The sequence below is a fragment of the Bactrocera tryoni genome, unplaced genomic scaffold (genome assembly GCF_016617805.1).
Source record: "Bactrocera tryoni isolate S06 unplaced genomic scaffold, CSIRO_BtryS06_freeze2 scaffold_25, whole genome shotgun sequence".
Taxonomy (NCBI): domain Eukaryota; kingdom Metazoa; phylum Arthropoda; class Insecta; order Diptera; family Tephritidae; genus Bactrocera; species Bactrocera tryoni.
The window spans coordinates 18,727,270-18,749,694 of record NW_024395977.1 but is presented as its reverse complement, the minus strand read 5'-3'; the positions used below and the strand labels follow the sequence as shown (position 1 = coordinate 18,749,694).

The window sequence follows — 22,425 nt, the reverse complement described above, 5'->3', positions numbered from 1 at the left end:
ACAATACAATCATAATAAATATACTTAAATATAATTGAATATATACGCACCATAGGAGAGTATTAAATATAAAATAATCAAATTGAAAAATTTGCAATAATTATCCGACATTTATTGATATTTATTAATACATAAACGGTCCGGTACAACAACAAATATATACATATATTACATTTACTTTGTCAAACATTTCTTTTTGTCTTCGCTTCATACCTTTTATTTATATTATAGCGCATTACATACAGACCAGGCACATACTATATAGTATACAAAGAGTATTGACGCCTGTAATTATGAGAGTGCGTAGAAACGAAGGCATACGAATAAGTCCGCAAACAAAAAAAAGTATATATACATTGCATCACAAAAATAATTATGCACTGTGTTTATCCGTTTTGTTTTGAGAAAAAAATGCCGCAGAACTAATAATAATATCCATTTTTTTATTTTTTTCAGTTATTTCATATTTTAGTTAAAAGCAATAGCAAAAAACAGAAACTTAAATTAATAATTTTTCAAATTAGAGAAAAAAAGGCTTAAAATTACATCACTAAAGTATGTATGCAATAGTAATACATTCCAAAGAAAAAGTTCCAACTCGGGGAATTCCCTAAATGATATTATATTTACGGGACCCCCACTCCAACCAGATTTGATGCTCCTCGTATTAAATTGGCGTATATACAAATACGTATTAAATGGGGATGTCGAAAAAATATATCGACAAATAATTGTTCATAAAGATGATCAAGATTTTCAACGGATTATTTTCCGAAAATCTCGCAATAATCCACTACGTGACTTTAAATTGAAAACAGTTACCTTTGGCGTAAACTGTGCCCCATATCTAGCCATCCGTACACTCCACGAACTGGCAGAAGACACAAAGTCATAATTTCCTCTGGCAACGCAAGTCTTAAAAACACAAACGTATGTAGACGATATCTTGTCTGGGAGCTACAGCCTCTCACAAGCATTTATCACAATTGATAAAGGCCCTCAATACCGCAGGGTTTCCCCTAAAAAAGATCACAGCAAATCATTCAAATATCTTAAATATATACCAAACGACAATTTGTTGGATAATAATTTCCTTATATTCGAAAAGGAAAGTACAACAAAAACACTGGGCATTAAATGGAATGCGATATCGGACCAGTTTTCATACACGACAGAGTCCATATCCGCAGTATCCGCGATAACAAAGAGACAAATTTTATCCTCAGTGGCAAAACTTTTCGACCCCGCAGGATGGCTTTCGCCAATTATGATACAAGCGAAAATCCTGATCCAAGAATTATGGCTAGACGGAACTGACTGGGACGAACAAGTGAAGCCTCTTCGCAAAGTGGAACTACACGGCTTCTGCGACGCCTTTTAAAAAGCATATTGTGCCACTGCATATGTGCGCACACAAAGCGATACCGCAACCACAAACCACTTATTAGTGGCAAAAGCAGAAGTTGCGCCTCTAAAAACGCTAAGTCTACCTCGACTTGAACTCTGCGGCGCACTGCTACTAGCAAAATTAGCTTCCATGGTGCAGACCCACTTAAACATGGCGCAATACAAATTACATCTATGGTCTGATTGCGAGATAGTTCTAGAATGGTTAGAAAAGCCACGACACGCGTGGAAAACCTATATTTCTGATCGAACGTCGCAAATACTTAACCTAGTAGGATCAGCCACTTGGCGACACGTCGCCAGCGCTGACAATCTGCTGATATAGGTACAAGAGGGTCCAAACCCTTGCATCTTGCCACCACCACCCTATGGTGGAATGGCCCCCGATGGTTAACACAATCTTCGGATTCTTGCTCACAATCGCCAATGCGCAACATAATTGCCCCCGAAAGTCGAAAAATCGACACCTACCTCACAATATTGGAGGAAAATGACATTCTTGAACGATTTTCATCATTCCCCCCAGCCCTCAGAGTAGCCTATATGCTCAAGTTCTTAGAGCGGCTTAAACTTAAAGTTAAAGGAGAAACTTACCCCCAATGCGATACATTGACGCATCAAGACTTACAAAAGGCTAAGGTCGCTCTTATCGCATCAACCCAAACGCGCTACTTTAGCCGCGACATGTTTTTACTAAGACAATTGAAGCCGATTGACAAAAAGAGCTCACTCTTAGTTCTGAACGCATTTATACACAAAAAAGGTCTGCTTCGTGCCAATGGTCGGCTTTTTAACTCAAGCCTAACATACAACGAACGCCACCCCATAATCATATCTGAGAAGTCTTCATTTTCCACATTCCTGAAATACATCCACATATTAATGCTACACGCCGAACATCGCCTCATGCAACATATGGTACATCAGGAGTATTATATCCCCCGTCTTAAGCCACAAATCAAGAAGTGCATCTTCAAGTGCAAGATTTGCACTATGCACAAACAGAAGATGCGAACGCAGATTATGGCAGCACTTCAACCTGAACGCTGCAATTTCGCTCTGCCTTTGACCACAACAGGTGTTGATTTTGCTGAGCCTTTCCAGGTAAAGGCGTCCATGTAAAGGTCTCCCACTCTCATGAAAGGCTATTTGGCTGTCTTTGTATGTTTCACGACAAAGGTAGTACATCTGAAGCTATGTAGTAATCTGACGACCGAGGCTTTTCTCGCGGCATTTGGCATTAATTGGCATGAGCGATAATGGCAAAACCTTCATTGGAGCTCAACGAGCCACAGAAAAGCAATTTGTGGATTTCTTAAAACAAATGTCGCCCGACATCGTACAAAAGTACGCCCCTCAAGGTATCAATTGGCAATTTATACCCCCAAGCGCTCCTCATATGACCGGTTTATGGGAATCAGCTGTAAAAAGCTTCAAATCCCATTTCAAACGGGTGGCTGGAAATAACAAATTCAACTACGAAGAGTTCACAACGTTGTTAAATCGAAATGAAGCCGTCCTCAATTCACGGCCACTTACAGTACTCTCGCAAGACCCCTTAGATTTCACCGCTCTAACTCCAGGGCATTTTTTAAAAGGAGCACCCATCCGGGCCATTCCTGAGCCAGGCGTGGAGTCGCTATCCCAATTAAGTAGATGGGAAAGAATTAAAATTCTCCATCATGATTTCAGCCGCCGCTGGAAGGACGAGTGCATAAAGGATCTCCACAAAAGATTCCGTTGGATGACTCCTGAACAAGCGCCTAAACTTGCAGACTCTGTCCTCATCCATGATGATTCTCTAACCCCTACCGAGTGGCGGCTTGGCCGCACAGAAAAGCTACATTATGGCTCCGACGGTCACATAAGAGTCGTGGATCTCCGTACGCAAAACGGAACACTAACCAGACCGCTCGTGAAGCTGTGCTTTCTACCAACCACCGATGATCGCGAATCCGAAAACCGCAAAAAACAAACCGATATTATCGCGACACAAGAAACGCATCAAATGAAAGAATAAAATACAAGAAATACGCCAATAACAAACCGTCAAAAAATAACAAATCGTCAAAAAATAACAAACCGTCGAATAAAAACAAAGAAAACTAACACAAAACGGTCGATCAATACGACGACCCATTCATGCCACATATCGATGGCCCATATCTTATTGTATGATCGATTTATAATCAACTATCTTTTTTATCTAGATTACCATGGATGTAAATGTTCCAGTGGCAGCCACGCCAACCGCTCGGGCGGCTACCAATGTGCCACGCACCGGGCCTACACCAGCGCCCCGGACTGTGGTTGCAACATCACCGGCCGCTGCCCTGGCAACTGCACCGGCAACCACGCCGGCACCTGTACCTGAAACCGCGCCTGCAGCGGTACTTGCACCCACACCTCGTGGTGGCACAAGACCACCACCGACCACATCACGGACTTCGGAGACCCTAAGGGCCCCATCTGTCGACGTCCACATCGTTTGCACCATTGTGGCATATTTAGGGGTATAAAGTGTCATAACTAAGCACTAAATTAAGATATAAAACTGCAATTTGTTACAGGGGATCGCAGCAGCTAAGGGCATTTGTGGGCAAAAATTTTTGAAAAAAGAGGGCCTGGTCCTATAATAAGTTTAAAGTATATATCTCTTAAGCCACTAAAGCTACAATACTTGTAATACAAGGCAATCCTTCTCGTGCTCAGCTGTGAATTTGGTGCTCCGGCGAATTTATTTAATTTATATTTAAAACTTTATTGTGAAAATTTCTGGATTAAGTGATCTTTTAAGATATGTATCAGTGTTATATTGTGCTATTGAAGCAACTGATTTTACTTTAATTCTGTTCTGGCTAATTTTAATTTATTACGCCGAGTCATTTTCAATTTGTTTTTGCTGCTACTTTTTAAATAGTGCAATTGTTAGTGTTAATTTATTTATATTGCTTACTTAAATTTCTTTCTTGGTTTTATTCATTTCCATCTTTGTCCACATCTGTTCGCGAGTTTCTTACTTTTCGCGTGTTACAGTGCATCTCAAACATCAACATTGGTTGTTATCTTTGATAACCAACTATTTGTTATAAATATTTTTGTCATTGCGCTTTTTACTTTTATTATCCGTATTTAACATTTTTTTATATTTTTGTTTAATACTGTTTTTGTTTATTAAGACTTGTAACTTTCTTACTGCTCTGTGAAAGGCGAGTCGGAACGCTTTGTGTCTTGCTGGCTTTGTGATGGGCTTGCCCATCTTAAATGTGCTGGACTGACAGGTAGAATAATGGATTCCATTCTTGACGGTATGGGATTGCGCTGGTCTTGCTTGAAATGCAGACCAACTGAAATTGAATTGTTTAAAGTGAAAACGTCGTTGTTCATCTCACTACATGTACATTTTGAGTAGCAACAACAACACAATGGCCGGCATGTACACAAAACAACGCAGTTGTCCATTTTGTATGTAGACAATTTCGTTGCGGCCATACTAATTCCTTTCACTTCAATGAAATTTTAATATTTTGTTCAAAATGAAATTTTTTTTGCAAAAAATAAGTAAATAGGTAAATATTTTTGCTTTAAATTATCAATTGTTATTACAAATGATATAATAGAGCTATAATATAGCTATTTTATGCTTATATTTGTAAAATAACGTCAAGTTTGTTAGAGCTGTGATTAATTTTACATTTTACATATTAGTGGCATCACCACTCTACCTCCTCTTTCTATCTTCCATTCTACTGTCAACTCTACTGTCGTCCTACTGTCGTTGGCAAAAATAGGAGGATATTGAAGTTAGCGAGAACGACAACTGTCGGCCTGCAGTCGTGTAGTCGTGCAGCTATCAAAATAACACTGCCCATAAGAACGTGTGTATTTTAATATTTGACAGAAGTAGTTTGCAGTCTGTCGCTCTCTATGTGTTCAGCGCTTTAAGGAACGTTTCATTCCACAAAAAAACCAAAACATCTCTTGTTTATGTCGAACTACGCATAAACAAATGGTGATAAGCAATTCCAATATATGGTGTGAAATAGAAATGGTATCACACATAACGAGTGTTATCTCCTACACGCTATTCTTTCGGGACTGTTTGTAACGACAAACAATCGACTGTAGATAGTGTGTCTATCTTCAAATAACATAGCAGACAGCAAATAGAAACTAGTACCATAAAGTAGTACAAATAGCACTAAATTATCAAAATGTATTTAGTCTTAGTTTTGTATTAATAAAAGAACTTGCCCTGGCGGTGTAAAGTACATAATAAAGTGAATCAATTGTGATTAACTGGGGGCTCAACCGGGATAGCAAATTTATACTTGCTATCAAAAAAGGCCAGGAGACATTTTATGATACTTATTGATAATACTTATAAGATACAAAAAAAATAAAACAGCACACAAACATAGTTAGTGTAGCTTTTTTAAAAAATACAAATTTTGTTAAGTTTTTTTTCTAATGGTTAGTTTGCTCAGAACGTTGTCTTTGCTTAAGTTTCTTACTGTTACAAGATGTCACTTAATGTATAAGTATCAAAGGGTAAATTAAAATATTGACGAAACGTGAGGGAAAAAACATTAAAAAAAATGGATTAAATTTCAATTTTTCGACATATTGGCTATAAGGACACAAAAACATTGATTTTGGGGCTTACAGTCATCTAAGAACTTAAAGACGGACTTATTCTGAGAAGCTTTGCCAAAGAAAGTTTACCAAAAAAGTCAATATTAAAAAAGTTAGAGACCGAAGAAAAATGTGCCTTTCTCTTACAATGGGCCACTTTGATGAAAAACTTCAACAAAAATTTTTGTATGAAACCACGATTGTAACTCAAAAAAGTAATGATGCAGTTCGATTCGTAGGACCCGAAATAGAGGAAAACCTTCGAATTTGGTCTTGTCTTTTTTTGACTAACACAGTGTGATTAGTAAATTGTATACAACATTTCAAAATGAAATATACTTCCTAATACCGATTTTAACTAATTTAGGATGAATTTAATGATTACTTTGAATTGCCTTCAAGAAACAATTGTTGATTTCATGTTTCTTCGCAAAACCAGAATTGCCATATTCGAATTTTATCGAAAAAATTTATTAAAAATTTATACTAGATTTCTTTAGAGCTGCATACCAGCACAAGAAAATTTATTGCAGGAAATTTTCTTGACCATTTCTTAAGCGTTTTTTTATATGAAGTTTTTACATTTCTTGAGAGCTGGATACTAAGCTTTAGTCAACAATATACCTTGGTTGATAATGTTAACAATGCTATAATTCTGCCGATTCCCTTCTGCTAGAGTCAAAGCAATATTACAATTTTTACAGCGTGAATTCTGTGGTTGTGAAGTGAATTACTTACTTCAATTCTAACAAATGCATTTTGGAAGCAGATGGAACTTTAACCAAAGCACATCTTCCGAAACATTTATCATACTTTTTATTATTTGTCTTACATTTTATAAAGTTATGATAGTTATAAAGAAACTTAAAATTGTTATGCAGTGTTACAATTGTTACCCACAGTGCAACTACCCATATATACGCGCGCTCTCATTTATAAACATGGAGTGCTAAAATGCGTTGCTCTCACTTCCCTCTTCATGTTTGCCCGTCATGATCCCCACATCCAGCCCTCAAAATGTGCACGCGTGAGTTAAATAATAATAATATTGTGTTTATTTTTTTATCTATTTGTTAAGTTTAATATATCCACCTTCATAGTAGGGTAGCCCAAGCGGGGATTCTCGAAGTTACTAAGGCGTGTCAGAAAATTTTATGGGGAGAAACATTGCACCTTTTTATGTACCCCTACCAATTATGAGCTTTAAATATGGAAGGCAGTGCTCGCGTTCCACTACGAGGACCCGTTGATGCGGTGGTTCGAGGATATGCGACTGGGTCAGTCGCAAATGGGGCTGCCGCCACTGGGGATGCCGCTTGGCCTGGCATGTGGATAATCGAGCGAATGGTTGGCGTCGGAGCGAGTGGCATGTCTGCATCCATGTTTATCTGTATGGAAGAGTGTTATTATACCCTGAACAGGGTATATTAAGTTTGTCACGATGTTTGTAACACCCAGAAAGAAGCGTCGGAGGCCTTTTGAAGTATATATATAAATGATAAGTATGTTGAGCTGAGTCGATTTAGCCATGTCCGTCTGTCTGTCTGTCCGTCCGTCTGTCTGTATATATTCGAACAAGTCCCTCAGTTTTTAAGATATCGTTTTGAAATTTCTCTTCAAGAAGCTGCTCATTTATCGGAACGGCCGATATGGGACCACTATAACATATAGCTGCCATATAAACTGAACGATCGGAATCAAGTTCTTGTATCGAAAACTTTCACATTTGACAATGTATCTTCACCAAATTTGGTACAGATTATTTTCTAAAGCAACAATGTAATCTCCGAAGAAATTGGTCAGATCGGTTTACTATAGCATATAGCTACCATACAAACTGAACGATCGGAATCAAGTTCTTGTATAGAAAACTTTCACATTTGACAATGTATCTTCACCAAATATGGTACAGATTATTTTCTAAGGCAACAATGTAATCTCCGAAAAAATTGTTCAGATCGGATTACTATAGCATATAGCTTCCATACAAACTGAACACATAATTACTAAAAGAAATGCACCTGTGAAGGGTATATTAGCTTCGGTGCCGCCGAAGTTAACGTTTTTTCTTGTATTAATTGTAAATTTGTTGCATAGAGTGGATATGGGTATGCCTGCCACGTTGTGGCATAAGGGGATCGTCAAGTTAATCGACCATAAGGTTGTTTTGTTTGTTATTTTAAAATATTTATTATATCGGGATCATACGAGGGTTTTATCGTTTACGTTTCGATGTTATCGACGGTCGGTAAAAAGCATAGTTTAACGAGCGGTCTTGTTAACATTCCTGATTGCGTAAGAAGATCGACTACGCGAATGTGACCGTCGGAGCCATGGTAAAGCTTCTTTATGCGGCCAAGCCGCCATTCGATAGGGGGAAGACATTCGTCATGAATCGGGACACAATCTCCAATCTTTGGCGCATTTTCTGTAGTTTTCCATCGGTACCTCTTGTGGAGGTCCTTGATATAGTCTTCTTTCCATCGGCGACTGAAATTATGATGGAGAATTTTAATTCTTTCCCATCTATTTAGTAAGCATAGCGACTTCACGCTTGGCTCAGGTGTGGCCAGAATGGGTGCTCCTTTTATAAAATGTCCCGGAGTTAGGGCTGTGAAATCGGAGGGATCTTTCGAGAGAGCCGTAAGGGGCCGTGAGTTGAGAACGGCTTTGATTTTAGTTAATAATGTCGTGAAATGAGATTTGAAGCTCTTTACAGCTGATTCCCATAAACCACCCATATGAGGAGCGCTTGGGGGTATAAATTGCCAATTGTTACCTTGGGGGCGTACTTTTGTACGATGTCAGGTGATACTTGTTTAAAGAAATCCACTTTCTGTGGATCGTTGAGCCATTATCGCTCATGAGTTTTGATGTGCAGCCACGTCGAGCGACGAAGCGAGCAAATGCCGCGAGAAAAGCCTCTGTCATCAGATTAGTGCATAGCTCGAGGCTTTGTTGTGAAACATACAAAGACAGCCACATAGCCATTCATGAAAGTGGGAGACCTTAACATGGACGCCTATATTTGAAAAGGCCCAGGAAAATCGAAACATGTGGTGGTGAAAGGCAGAGCGAAATTGCAGCGTTCAGGTGGAAGTGCTGCCATAATCTGCGTTCGCATTTTTATACTCTCGCAACAAAGTTGCTAAGGAGAGTATTATAGTTTTGTCCACATAACGGTTGTTTGTAAGTCCTAAAACTAAAAGAGTCAGATATAGGGTTATAAATACCAAAGTGATCAGGGTGACGAGTAGAGTTGAAATCCGGATGCCTGTCTGCCCGTTTGTCCGTCCGTCCGTCCGTGATAGCTGTAACTTGAGAAAAAAATGAGATATCATGATGAAACTTAGAACACGTATTTCTTGGCTCCATAAGAAGGTTAAGTTCGAAGATTGGCAAAATCGGCCCACTGCCACGCCCACAAAATGGCGAAAACCGAAAACGTATAAAATGTCATAACTAAGCCATAAATAAAGACATTAAAGTGAAATTTGGCACAAAGGATCGCATTAGGGAGTGGCATATTTGGACGTAAATTTTTTGGAAAAATGGGCGTGGCCCCGCCCCTACTGAGTTTTTTGTATATATCTCGGAAACTACCATACGATAGGCTTTTTGTAAAAATTGAAAATGGGCGTGGCGTCGCCCACTTATGGACCAAAAACCATATCTCAGGAACTACTAGACCGATTTCAATAAAATTCAGTATATAATATTTTCTAAACACCCTGTTGACATGTACGAAATATGGGTGAAATCGGTTAACAACCACGCCTTCTTCCAATATAACGCTATTTCGAATTCCATCTGATGCCTTCTCTGTATAATATGTATATACTATTAGGAACCAATAATGATAGCGGAATAAAACTTTACACAAATACGGTATTTGAAAAATATGTAAATGACGGATAATGAAATCTTGATTATCACTTTATCATGCGAGAGTATAAAATGTTCGGTGGCACCCGAACTTAGCCCTCCCTTACTTGTCAATTTTGTATGAATGCAAGCAAAGTAATATCTATCGCGTATTCTCAATTCCACAATTGTGTAAAAAATATAATTCTTCCAATTTTTCTTCCCAAAAAATATCACGCATACATACAGTTGCATGACATTTTTATTTTTTGCTTGACTTCTTCCATTTTTCTCGTTTTGATGGCGTTCCTCTCTTTGTTAACAGCCAGTCGTTTGCTTATTTCTGCTAAATAGCAGCGAGAATGGTGAATTCCTTACTTCAAATCTATCAGCTCTGTTGGCCATCCAATCGAACCATCTTTCAGAATTCAATTTGCACCTTTTCTATGTTTTAAGTCTCTTATCTAGCTAAACTATAGCAAGAAGAGGAGGTATAGATAGTTTTTAAGAAGAGCAATGATATCGGCACGCGTCTCGTTTCAGGGAAATAGTGGTCCAATCAGTGCATAATATTGAACAATTTCAGAAGACAGGCCATAACTGGACGGTAACGGTGAAAACGTGTTAGGCCCACAACTGGATAGTCATTTACTCGGCAGCTTAGGCAACCATACGGGTGAATACACACAAGACAGTGGAGCAGAAATAGATAGACATAGATCCATTCCAGTATATCGTCACCTGAAATGCAAAATAACGTAACAACGTTTTCGGAAATTTACAGTGGCATGAATGAAACTCGAAATGAAATGGAACATCAGTGAAAAAAAGATTTTAATGTTGTTTATAACTGGTTTATATCTGAGCGCAGAACCTGAAAATGTTGGACATATGTAATATTATGTATGTAATTTGAAGTAGTGAATCGTAATCAATAAGACTCTCAATTTCGAATTTTTTGATGATACGTTATTTTGCACTTCAGATGACGATATATATGTAGTTCCTGAAAGGAATCTATATTGGGCGATAACAGTTTCAAGCTCTTGACATTTTCGGTGACGTTTTGTTCCCGGCTCAGTTATAAGAGTCCCAGAGATGCATAAACGCCTGGATAGTAAGCATTCTTAAAGGGGCGTTGCAATAAAACTATATTACCTCATTATGAAGGAAAGTCAAAATAATATGCGTATATACCATAGGCGGGTAACAGTTCACAACTCTGAATAATTTTAGACCAATTAGCCTTGGAAAAACTAATAGAAATACACATAAAAGGTAAATTAAATCCAGAATAAATGGGAGTTTCACAACAAGCTTATTGTAAAGGAAAATATGCAGAAAGCTCAGCAATAGTGCAGGTTGATAAATTTCAGGAGGTGAAAGACTACCTACGTAGCCTTCCTAAAACAAAAAACAAAGCTGGTATTGACATACAGAACTTCAGAAGTTATGTCTTCTTTTCAAAGATGTGTATCAATACACATTGGTTCAAGCTAGACGATCGAGTAAGAGGTGGTGTCTTAGCAAAATTTGAGATGCCTTTGTAGCATAACCAAAGCTTAGTCCCTAGTAAATAGTCAAAGAGCAGCATACACCTTTTGTTGATACCTATGCTCCTCATTTGTCATCAGGTGTGCATTGATATCCTGGTACCTGACCCTTACTATCATTTTTACCAACTGCGATTTTCACTTTACGGGTATGAAGCATGACACGAACTGAGGTTAATTTTCGTCCGTCCCCCATCTTACTGCTTAGTGTTTTAGGGGCTAAAGCTATGTAACATGAAAATTTTAATGTAATTTTCATCTGTAGTTTGCAACTCGGTGTCCTCAGTGCGTAAAATCTTGAATAAGGGTACGAATTGTATTATCTATGTCTTCTGGACAGTCGCTCAAAAGGCATCTTATAATAACCATCTCAATTTTCGATGTAAGGTGATCTGCAACACCGGCATTTGAGTTGTAGATCATGAATACATTGTTGAGCTCTCCGCCACTTTCCGCCGGTTGTTTTATGGATTCGTTTGTTAGTAGCAGAATAATTTGCATCGTAGTCTTTTTCGTCACCACGACATACTCCATTGCGGTGTACTCGAAAGCCTTAACGAATTTGTACGCCTCAATGGCAGATTTGGGTTGCAGACTCTGATGAGCTGCATTATCTGGTCAGGCTGTGATGGTGTGGCCGGGATCCTTACTCTTGCCTTTGGTCATGATATCTGCTTGACGACTTTTACGATGTGTGAAATTATTCAAAAAAAAAATCTCAATTAAATTTACTTAAAAATAATTTAATTTAAATAAAGGTGAACCTAAGCCAAAAGAAAACCACGTCAAAGTCAAATCAAGGTTATGTTGACAGTTTTTTCTTGATTATCGAGGTGTGGTGTACTCCGAATTCCTTCCGAGTGCCCACATTGTCAACAAGGAATACTAGTTGAGTGTTTTGTGTCGTTGGGTCGCAGCTTTTACAAAAAGAGGCCGAAATTATGGACCGACAATTCTTGGTTTTTGCACCTCGATAATTCACTGTCGCATACTGCATTAATTCTTCCTGAGTTTTTCGCCAACTTAGCTTCGTGTGACTTCTGACTATTCAGCAAACTCAAACAATCACTCCGGGGAAACCGTTTTTATTAAATTGAAAACATTAACCGTGAATCGCTACTCCCTTTCAAGGCTATTACGGAAATTGATTTTAACAACTGCTCCGAGGATTGAAGAAAACGTTAGCACAAGTGTATTGAGGACAAGGGTATTACTTTGAGGGTGACGGCATAGAATTTGAAAAAAATTAAGAATATCAAAATTATACACAACGACTATCAATTTTTTGCTCATAGTAGTACATACGTTGTTCAAAAAACGGGTAGCACTCGCCAACATGCCTCCTAATGCAAATATTTCAGTGTGCCCTCACTTTAGTTTTCTATAAAAAACTATAATTGACTTTTTTGACAAGACAGCAGCGTGAATATTTAGAGAACCGAGAAATGACAAATCAAAGACTAAGCACAGTAGTACCTCATATGTGACGGTTTCCTTTTAAATTATTTTAAGACCCCACATACGTAGCAGATCAATTGAAAAGTGCCCGGTCTGTCACAAAGATGGCACTACTAGAATTAAATCTAATAATTTTAGTTAGCAGTTAAATGCAAAAAATTGGCTTCGTGACGAACTGAGCATAGAAGACGATAATTTTCGAAGTGAAGTAGTTGGAGATAGCAGGCAGTTTAAAGATATCAGCTGAATGTGCACATCATATCATTCAGGAAACCCAGTGCAAAGAGGGTACCGCGCGAGTTACCTTTCGACCAAAAAAAGCGATGAGATACGGTGCAGAGTTTGAATATGTTCAAGCGTAAAAAAAGAGTCCACAGTCCAATAGTCGGCTGGCAAGGTTGTGGCATCTGTATTTTGGGATGGGATCAATGACTGAGATAAATTTATCACATTTTGGATATATGTAAATTAGGCCGGGTCGATTTGTGGGGAGGCAAAAAAATCGCCCATTGCTCTATGAAAATCATATTCTAGGGATCAAAATAAGATACTTTGCCGAAGGAACCATACCTCCAAATCGGATTTTGATGTCCCCCAATTTGGGTCGAACCTTTGGGTAGGGGCAAATTTTGAAAAAGCCCACTTTGACCCATTTAGAGTGCTCCAATCGAGTCCAAATGTATGACCGACCCCCACTAACTTTGGACGGCTGATCCACCCATGCCAGTGGCACACCCCCTGGAACTCCACTGGGGGGTTCCCCATACAATCATTTCAAAAAATAAACCATTTCTCTTTTTCTCTGCGAACTTTCGATTTAGCCATGATGAGAGGTTTCCCATGCTTATCTTTAATTTTAAAATCTTGCAAAAGAGCGGTTCCCAATGCTGATGCTACTCTGTCAGGCACACCAAATCTGTCACATACCAAGGCAAAGTTAAAACAGTCCCGAATCATCGGGATCTTGGTATGTTGGCATTGATGACATAGACGTTGCTCCTTGCTCTTCAGTTTCCATCATAAATGCATTCATTGTTAGTCTTCTCTGATTATGTTGATCATGCATGAACTCTTTGAGGCGTTCGGGAACCCAGCCGCATGCACATGGAGCTGCCTTCAAATCGAATTTTCATGTTCCAATGTAAAAAATTGTTTCCAGAGATTTTACATACTCTGTAAATTGTTGGGTATTGTTTCTTCTTTTGATTTGCTCTTGATACTTGCCAAGCAATTTATTCAATTTATTACATACACTTTTTTTCAGCATTATTTCCATACCAAGTTTTTCCCAAATTCCAATCAACTTATCTTGTACTTGAATAGTGAATGATTTATGGGAAAACTTTTTTTGTTCTGTTTTAGCACGTTCGCTTAAGTAAAAATAATATCTCAAGATATCCAGATGGGTTGGTAAATTAAGATCAGTCAAATCAGTAGACACACCAAAAACAGTAACATCTTGCTTGGGTATATGACTCATTGGGTTTTCGATAGTTGTTGATGTAGTTGCTTCATCTTGCGGTGTAGAGGATGGTGGATTCATTGTAAACTTTTGGAGGTAATAAGAATGAAATGGTAATTGTAAAGTAAGACGCGTAGGGTTTCGGTTGTTAAATAGAACTCAAATCTGGTTGCCCAGAGCTCCTTTATTTATAGCATTCCTTATCCTAATTTATGTATGCACCACATGCTGAGTGCATACACACATCTTAATACTAATCTACTGTATGTACATACCGACAGTATGTACACATATCTTAAGCATAAGTGTTTTTAAGGGCAAACACAATTGTCTATTGTTAGTTTAAGATCATTTGCGATCTTCAGGGCAAACATAATTGTCTATTGTTAGTTTAGGATCATTTGCGATCTCAAGGGCAAACACAATTGTCTATTGTTAGTTTAAAATCATTTGCGATCTTCAGGGCAAACATAATTGTTTCTTGTCTATTGTTAGTTTAGGATCATTTGCGATCTCAAGGGCAAACTCAATTGTCTATTGTTAGTTTAAGATCATCACTTAAATTAATTTTTTTCATTTACATATGTTCTGACTAAATAAAAATAAATTTCTTAAGAGAAAAATAGATATTATTATAAATATATAAATAAAAATAAAAAAAAAACATGGCAATTTAGCTGATTTTTTCATGTAAATCACCAAAAATGGTGATTTTTTGAAATGATTGTTCCAGGGGGTGTGCCACTGGTTCCTTCGGCAAAGTATCTTATTTTGATCCCTAGAATATGATTTTCATAGAGCAATGGGCGATTTTTTTGCCTCCCCACAAATCAACCCGGCCTAATGTAAATATATCACCACTAACTGCTGGGACCGTATATTGAAGTACCGCTTCTTAGATGCTCACCTAAGAATATCTTATTATGTGGGCGTGGTTATCATTCGATCTTATATATTTTTACAGTACAGTAGGCGCAATTACGTTTTTTTATATGACCCCCAAGTTAACAATGAATATCATATCACACACCCAGCGTACCCTATTGCTATACACACTTTCACTCCCATACCTCATTCACTTATACCTATGGTACATACCTAAAGTTTCTACTATTTACCATATGATAGGTTTCTCTAGACATTTCAATGTATTTCATAGTCATTAACACTCGAATTCAACCAACCTTATATATTCATTTGTTGGTCGTTATTGTAAATAGTATTTTATATAACTATAATACAAAATATTGAAAAATCATTTCATTTTCATTTTAGATGGGCTTATCCAATTATTTCAAAAGTATTCTATGATACACTAAGCCACTCAATAGGTAAGTAAAATATATTTATCAAAATGCAGCAACTATTGTACTGTCATGTTGCTACAGAGTATTAAATACATAGCCTTGGCCTTGTATGCCTGTGTAAGTAAATATGTTGATTGCCAGTAGGGTAATCTTTTTACAAATTTTTTTTTTTTGCATTTTCTGTTCCCTTATACCCTTAGAATTAATGTAGAAACCCACTCTACCATTGGAAGGCTTCGAAAAAGGTCCAAAAATAATAATACCGCTCGACGTTCGAAGCGCTCGGAGTACACACCTGGCAGTACCTCAAACTTTAATTGCGTTTTTCTCAAAACACAGTTTTTTAAACTGGCGGGCATGATTCCGGTTGAACTAGTGAACCGATTTGCTTAAATTTTAATTTTAAATGTTCACAAAACGCCTGGCGATCGTCCCAATATTTTTTATAATTTATTGACAAAGTTATGACAAAATTTATGTAAAAACACATGTGGAAAAATTAAAAATAAAACGTTAAATACTTTTTTATTTATCAAAATTTTTTCGTGATTCTAGTAGGGACGATAACCATTCACGTACTTTTTAAGAATATATTGGGATTTTGTGTTTCGGATGATCCAAACATGAGAAATCGTGTCCGCCAGTGAAAAAACGCATCTCATTCACCCAGCCATTTCTCCGACAGATGTCATCAAAAATTCAGAAAAAATGTGTTTATACACTCCTCGATATACCTCATGATATGTGAAAAAAGTGCTATTGTAGAATAAAAATTTCTAAAAAAAATTTTCAAAAAACAGGTCAGATTACCCTACTGACCCCTGAACTAAGTAGGGAGGAGATATTGTAGATGGGCGTCATCGGACCATTGTACGCCCATAAAATGCTACATATAAAATGAAAATCTAAAAAGTGCCATAACTAAGTACTCAATTAAATTACAAAACTGTTATTTCGTTCAAGTTTAATACACATATCACACAAACCAAATTTGTTGCGAAGAAGTTCCTTTAGCAGCTCTTCATAAGCCATGAAGACTTATTAAGGTGCAATAACACATTAAGTAAATATGCTAAAATTATTAAATTGCATGGTTGACATGGCCCAAAAACGCTTTATAGTAATTAAGTACTTAAGTTCTACTTAATTCTTTCATTTTACAATATACAAATCAAGCACCATTGAAGATACGGGGATAAAACTTTGAACAAATATTGTTTTTAAGATATACCATCTCACGATTGAACACTTTGCAATCTCTAGATACCTAATATGGGAGGTACCTACGGTCTCTAGTGGCTTTTTACCAACGATATTCGAAGGGAACTGTTTTCTGATAATAATGTACTCTTTTGCCAAATATGGGCAATATCTATACTTCTCTGAGCCCCAAAATACCCAATAAATGTTTTCGAACTTCAGGGGAATGTTTTCCGATAATAGTGTATTCATGTGCCAAATAAGGGTAACTAGAGTCCATACTTCTCCGAGCACCAAATATATAACCAATATACAGGTTTTCAAACTTACGATGAGATCTCGTACGATATCGAAAAGAAATTAACATATAATATTACACAGACATGTTACAACAATAACAATGTGCCATATTTTTCAGGTAACACTATGTGGCCAATACTACGACTAGCCTCCATTAAGTGTAAATGTGGCAACCACATTTAACGTATCTTTAAATTTTTTTAATTCATGCATTCACAGGTTAATATTAAGTTCATTTATATTAGTCCAACTAAAGGTTAAGTTATCCAATCATCACCTGATGATTGTTGATCACCAGTACCTAATTACACATATGAGATAATAAATTCTAAGTGTTTAAGAGTGCTGCTTAAATTTACATACTAACGGTAGTACAAACCACTTTTGCAACCGCCAAACAAAACGCCAACTTGTTTAAAATGAACAGTCATTTTAATTTAATGTTTATTTAGTAAACAAATTTCTTTTAATACAGGTAAATGTTTATAAAAGGATTTATCGCGCATGCTCGTTGTCGTATCGCGTTAGTATCGACTTGATCGTAGCGCACAGGATCGATGTACCACGAAGTAAATAATCGATAGCTGGTGTCGACGTGAAGCAATGTGGAAAGAATCAAGAACGAAACGTTGAACGCTAATGTTGATGATCGATGAGTGTCTATTCTAATGTTGATGATAGAATTGTGTGGAACGGTGAGGCGCCGCACAGTATAGAAGTGAATGCTGGTAGTCGAATTGTTTATATGCGATGGTTGTGTAACGAATTGTGTCGAACGAATTGTATAAACGAATGAGTCTCCTATCCCGTTGTCCATCCTTTTTGTTTAGTGGGTAGGGGTACAGGTGTGGTGAGTTGTGTTGTAGTGTCATCCGCTGTGGTGAATTGCGCTCTTGTATTAGGATGTGCCAGTTTTACCGGGTAGAGGGGGTGGATGCTTAACTCATTTAAACACTAAACAAAGCATGTCAATTGGATTTTCGCCATACGTTGCCTGGACGATTCGTCGTTCTTAAACACCAACGACTCATCAACGAAGCCACTCGATTTTGCCCCTCAGGCACAACCACAAACGGATTGTATAGTCGATCAAATTTCAACAGCCGAATCAGTGATCAGAGTTTTGGCAACTGCTAGACGATTACCCCAAGATAATACGTCCCGATGGTGAACCCAAACAAATTTCGTAAGTCTAGTACGTGACATATTTCACAAATTTTTATGTCAAAGTGTGAAAATGGGCGAAATCGGACTACAACCACGTCTTCTTCACATATAACAGAATTTTAAATTCCACTTGATTCTTTCACTTTGGAGTACACAAATCAAGTCTAAAGGAATAAAGAAGCACGAATAACCGTATGACCAAAACTTGCCCAAAACCAACCTGAACTGTTCACGCCCCTAGGTACCGAATATTTGGACCGCAGTATCTGTAGTATACTTTTTACGGCAAATATCGGTCATATATATATAATATATATATGTATATAAATATACTATAGGTACTGGGGTCCAAATATTCAGTACCTTGGAGCTATATATATTATATTATTTTATATATGAGATTTATAAATTTGAAATTCAGGGAAAATCCTTACCTGACAATGGTATGTGTGTGTTGTCAAAAATGAGTTGAATGGAGTCTATACTTCCCTTAGTTCCCGTGTTCCTAGTACAACGATTTTTGATCTATGAATTATCTCACTGACAACAGTTTAATTGTGTGCCTAGAATGGATGATATTTGGCGAAAACTTGACCTAGCCCACATATAAAAAACATATAATATCCGGGTGACTTTACTCAATATGATGGTATGTGAGGTACGCTACCTTTTTTAGTAAGTGGCTTGATAATAGTTAATAGATAAAATCGGATCGATACTACCACAATCCCATATACTACGTATAATGATTTTGGTTTTTCTAAAAATTCTTATGCCGAATTTGTCTGTGCGTGTATGAGATATAATGAGTACATGTATGTATATATAAAATTGCTTACAGTATTTCCTTGGCTTTGATTTTTTCCAGTTGCAAGAGTATAAAATGTTCGGTTGCACCCGAACTTAGCTCATTCTTATTTGCTGTATATTATTTTCTTTATTCAACTGTAAAAACATATTTAATTAAACTAATTGTTAAAATTTATTATTGCCATATATAAGGTGTGTTCCAAAGTAAACAGGACTTTTTGAATCTATCGCCCCCTGGTAGCGTCATCTATGTATATGTCGACTAGTTCGTTAGAATCTGCTGTCTTTATCGATTGTCCAGTGAGAATTTCATGACATTTCATTGATTGGAAGTGAAGTTATTGCGTTTTAAGTGTCAGTATGTTTGTGTTATCGGTGCGAAAATGAGCTTCGAAGAGCCAACATTAAATTTTGTTTTAAAATTGGTAAAACTTTTACCGTAACGATTCAATTGATGAAACAAGTTTAAGGCGATGATTGCCTATCCCGTAGCAGAGTGCACAAGTGGTTTTAACGTTATTTATCCATATTATTCTTGAGCCCACGTTCATGTTCAGTCGTTTATTGTAAAGTAGTACTTCAATCATTTCTTCTCGAATTCTTCAGTAGATTCATGGAAGGTTCTGTTAACCGAATTTTGGTATTCTTTACATAGGCATTCTTCATTGCATAGGAATCCTTTAAGCTGTAAGGCTACATCATCCACCAAAAGGTCCTTTTTATCTGACAAGATATCTTCATACAATTGAGCACGGATTATTGTCGCAAGAAACGCTGCTATCCACGAAGAAATTGTTAATTTAGAAATTTACGAGTTCTTCTCGGCTTGTTAATTTGTAATAATGAAAGTTTTAGTTATAAAAACAAAAAACAAAATATAAGGCTTACTTTTGTTACAATTTCGCCTTGATTATGTAATTGAAATATTTACTAAAAACAGCTTACCTGTTGGAATGTGAAAATTAACTACAAATTATGCTTTTTTTGGTTTCTGTCTTGAAAAATTGTACATCGCTTTTTCTCTTTTAACATATCAATAACGGGTGATACAAGCAGAGGTACTTTCCTCAATAGTCTTTTTTTGACAGATCACGTGTGTGTCGTTATTTTTGCACAGTATTTTCTGACTTACGCCTAAAGAACGTTTGCAAATTCTACTTTATTTCGAAAAATCACGTTCTGCCAAGAATGTGTTTCATGCGCTTGGTCAACTGATGGTCAACATAATCGGCCTACTGAGCATACTATTCGCAACACCATCTCCTATGTTGAGAGCCAGCATATTCATTCTTGGATAATATTCGACAGAATATACCACGAACAACACGCGGTGATGAAAATATAACAACCGTAGCTGATAGTGTGCACGAATGCCATGTAGGGTCGATTCGGCGGCGTTCACAGCAACTAAGACTGTCGTAAAGGCGACTTGGCGCATTCTTAAATTGAAATCATACAAAATATAGGTTTTGCAAGAGCTGAAGCCGCTCGACCTTCGGGGGTACGTAAACAAGCAAATTTGCTGTATTTGAGACGAAGAGCAACCTGAAGATTTTCAAGAGTTTATCAATGTATCTATTGAAAAAACATTTCGGTAAGCAGATAATTACACGTTCTTGGACGGCCTATTGGCCAACAAGATCGTGTGGTATGACACAGTTAGACTTGGGAATATGTAAAGTCTTAAATCTTTGAAGACAATCCCGCTTCGATTTAGCCTTTGGAGCAAAATATCACGCGGGTCATTCGCCAGTTAGCAGTAGAAATTATCGAGCGAGTCGTCGTAAATCGGGTTCAACGGATAGACCATCTGAGACGTAGCCACGGCTAACATTTGAAAGATAAAACCTTCAAAAATAAATGCCAAAGAATATTCTTTCGAATGCAAATAAACAATACCCATTACATTTGAAATTTCTGTATTTATTCTTTAAAAAAGTTGAGAACCTCGAAATGGATCACTCTTTATAACTCTATATCTATCTCGATAATACAAACAACCGTTATGCGAACAAAACTATGTGCAGTTGCTACTTTGCAGCAACATGTTGGAAGAGTCTAAAAAAAGACCTCGGAATTTTTATATAGCGTAAGTGTTAGTAAAAAGTCGGGTGGTGAGCGGCGAACTGCTTGGCTACGCCGCAACGTAACATGCAATATAGGCGACGGGAGGAGAATCAATATCATCAAATAATTTGCAGCGTGGCTCACTCGCCCATTTGGCTCTTTACGAAATGGTTGTGTGCGGAATTGAATATTAATAATGCTATCTCAAATACTGAGGATGCTCATGATCCGAGCTGATCTACCAATCCCAGTAATGGCTTCAATTTCCAGTAAAAACATCTTTCGCGTTAACTATTATAGCGAAGCCTTAGCGAGCTGATTGAAAGTGTATTGTAATTATATTTGGTATCTAATGAATTTATAATATAGGCTCAAGCTCACCTACAGTATTTTCTTTTCACTTTGAATATATTGCCTTATTTTATTGCAACATTATATGAGTATAGTATTAGCTCTATGGCACCTTGTAACCATGTTTAAATTTTTTGTATAAGAAAAAAAATTGTCAATCAGCTTATCAGCAAGATCCAATATTGAACTTAACAAAATTTACCCATAAATATAAATATAAATATAAATAGACTTCTGCTGGCCAATTCTGTGAGAAGAATAAAGTTTTTCAATGTCAATTCTTTGACGGCATCTACCCAATTACATGATTGTAAAATGGGCGTGACACAGCCCACCTTTAGGTGAAATTCTCTATCTAAAGGTCCACTTGATCAATTAAGTAAATTCGGTGCCACTCCTACCTCCCGTATAGCACAGTTATAAATTCCATTTGATTCTTTCACGTTCCAAAATAAAAATCAACCTACGATGACGTTTGGTATAAGATTATTAGTAGTAATAAAACTTTGCACTATAGTGCCTTTAAGGTTTGCCTTTTTGTGACTAAAAATTGCCCCAGATACCGAATATGTATGTAAATCCCAGTACGTATGAAATATTGGTCAATGTGTTAAATATATCACTGAAACTCGGAGAGAACATTTTCTTGATAAAAGTGGGTCTGACAGTTCGAATTGAGAAGAATCAATTTAATGATTCCCTCATATATTTAATAAAGATATTTTGGTACTTCCAGCTGATACCGCATATATCGGTCAACAAGAAATTCAGAGAGACTCCCTCCGTAACAATAGTATATTTTTATGCTTAAAATGGCAAAAACTCAGGACTTTGTGTTCAATAG

General features: G+C 37.1%; 1 protein-coding gene across 1 annotated transcript in view; it reads left to right on the top strand.

The window, feature by feature from the left end:
- LOC120780563 (tigger transposable element-derived protein 4-like) overlaps positions 1–15,710 on the top strand; it is a 73,339-nt gene extending 57,629 nt beyond the window's left edge. The window contains exon 2 of the mRNA XM_040112821.1: positions 15,655–15,710. Coding sequence (XP_039968755.1) covers positions 15,655–15,698 — 44 coding nt within the window. The 3' untranslated portion in view covers positions 15,699–15,710. The remainder of the gene's footprint in view (positions 1–15,654) is intronic.
- Positions 15,711–22,425: the final 6,715 nt, after the last annotated feature.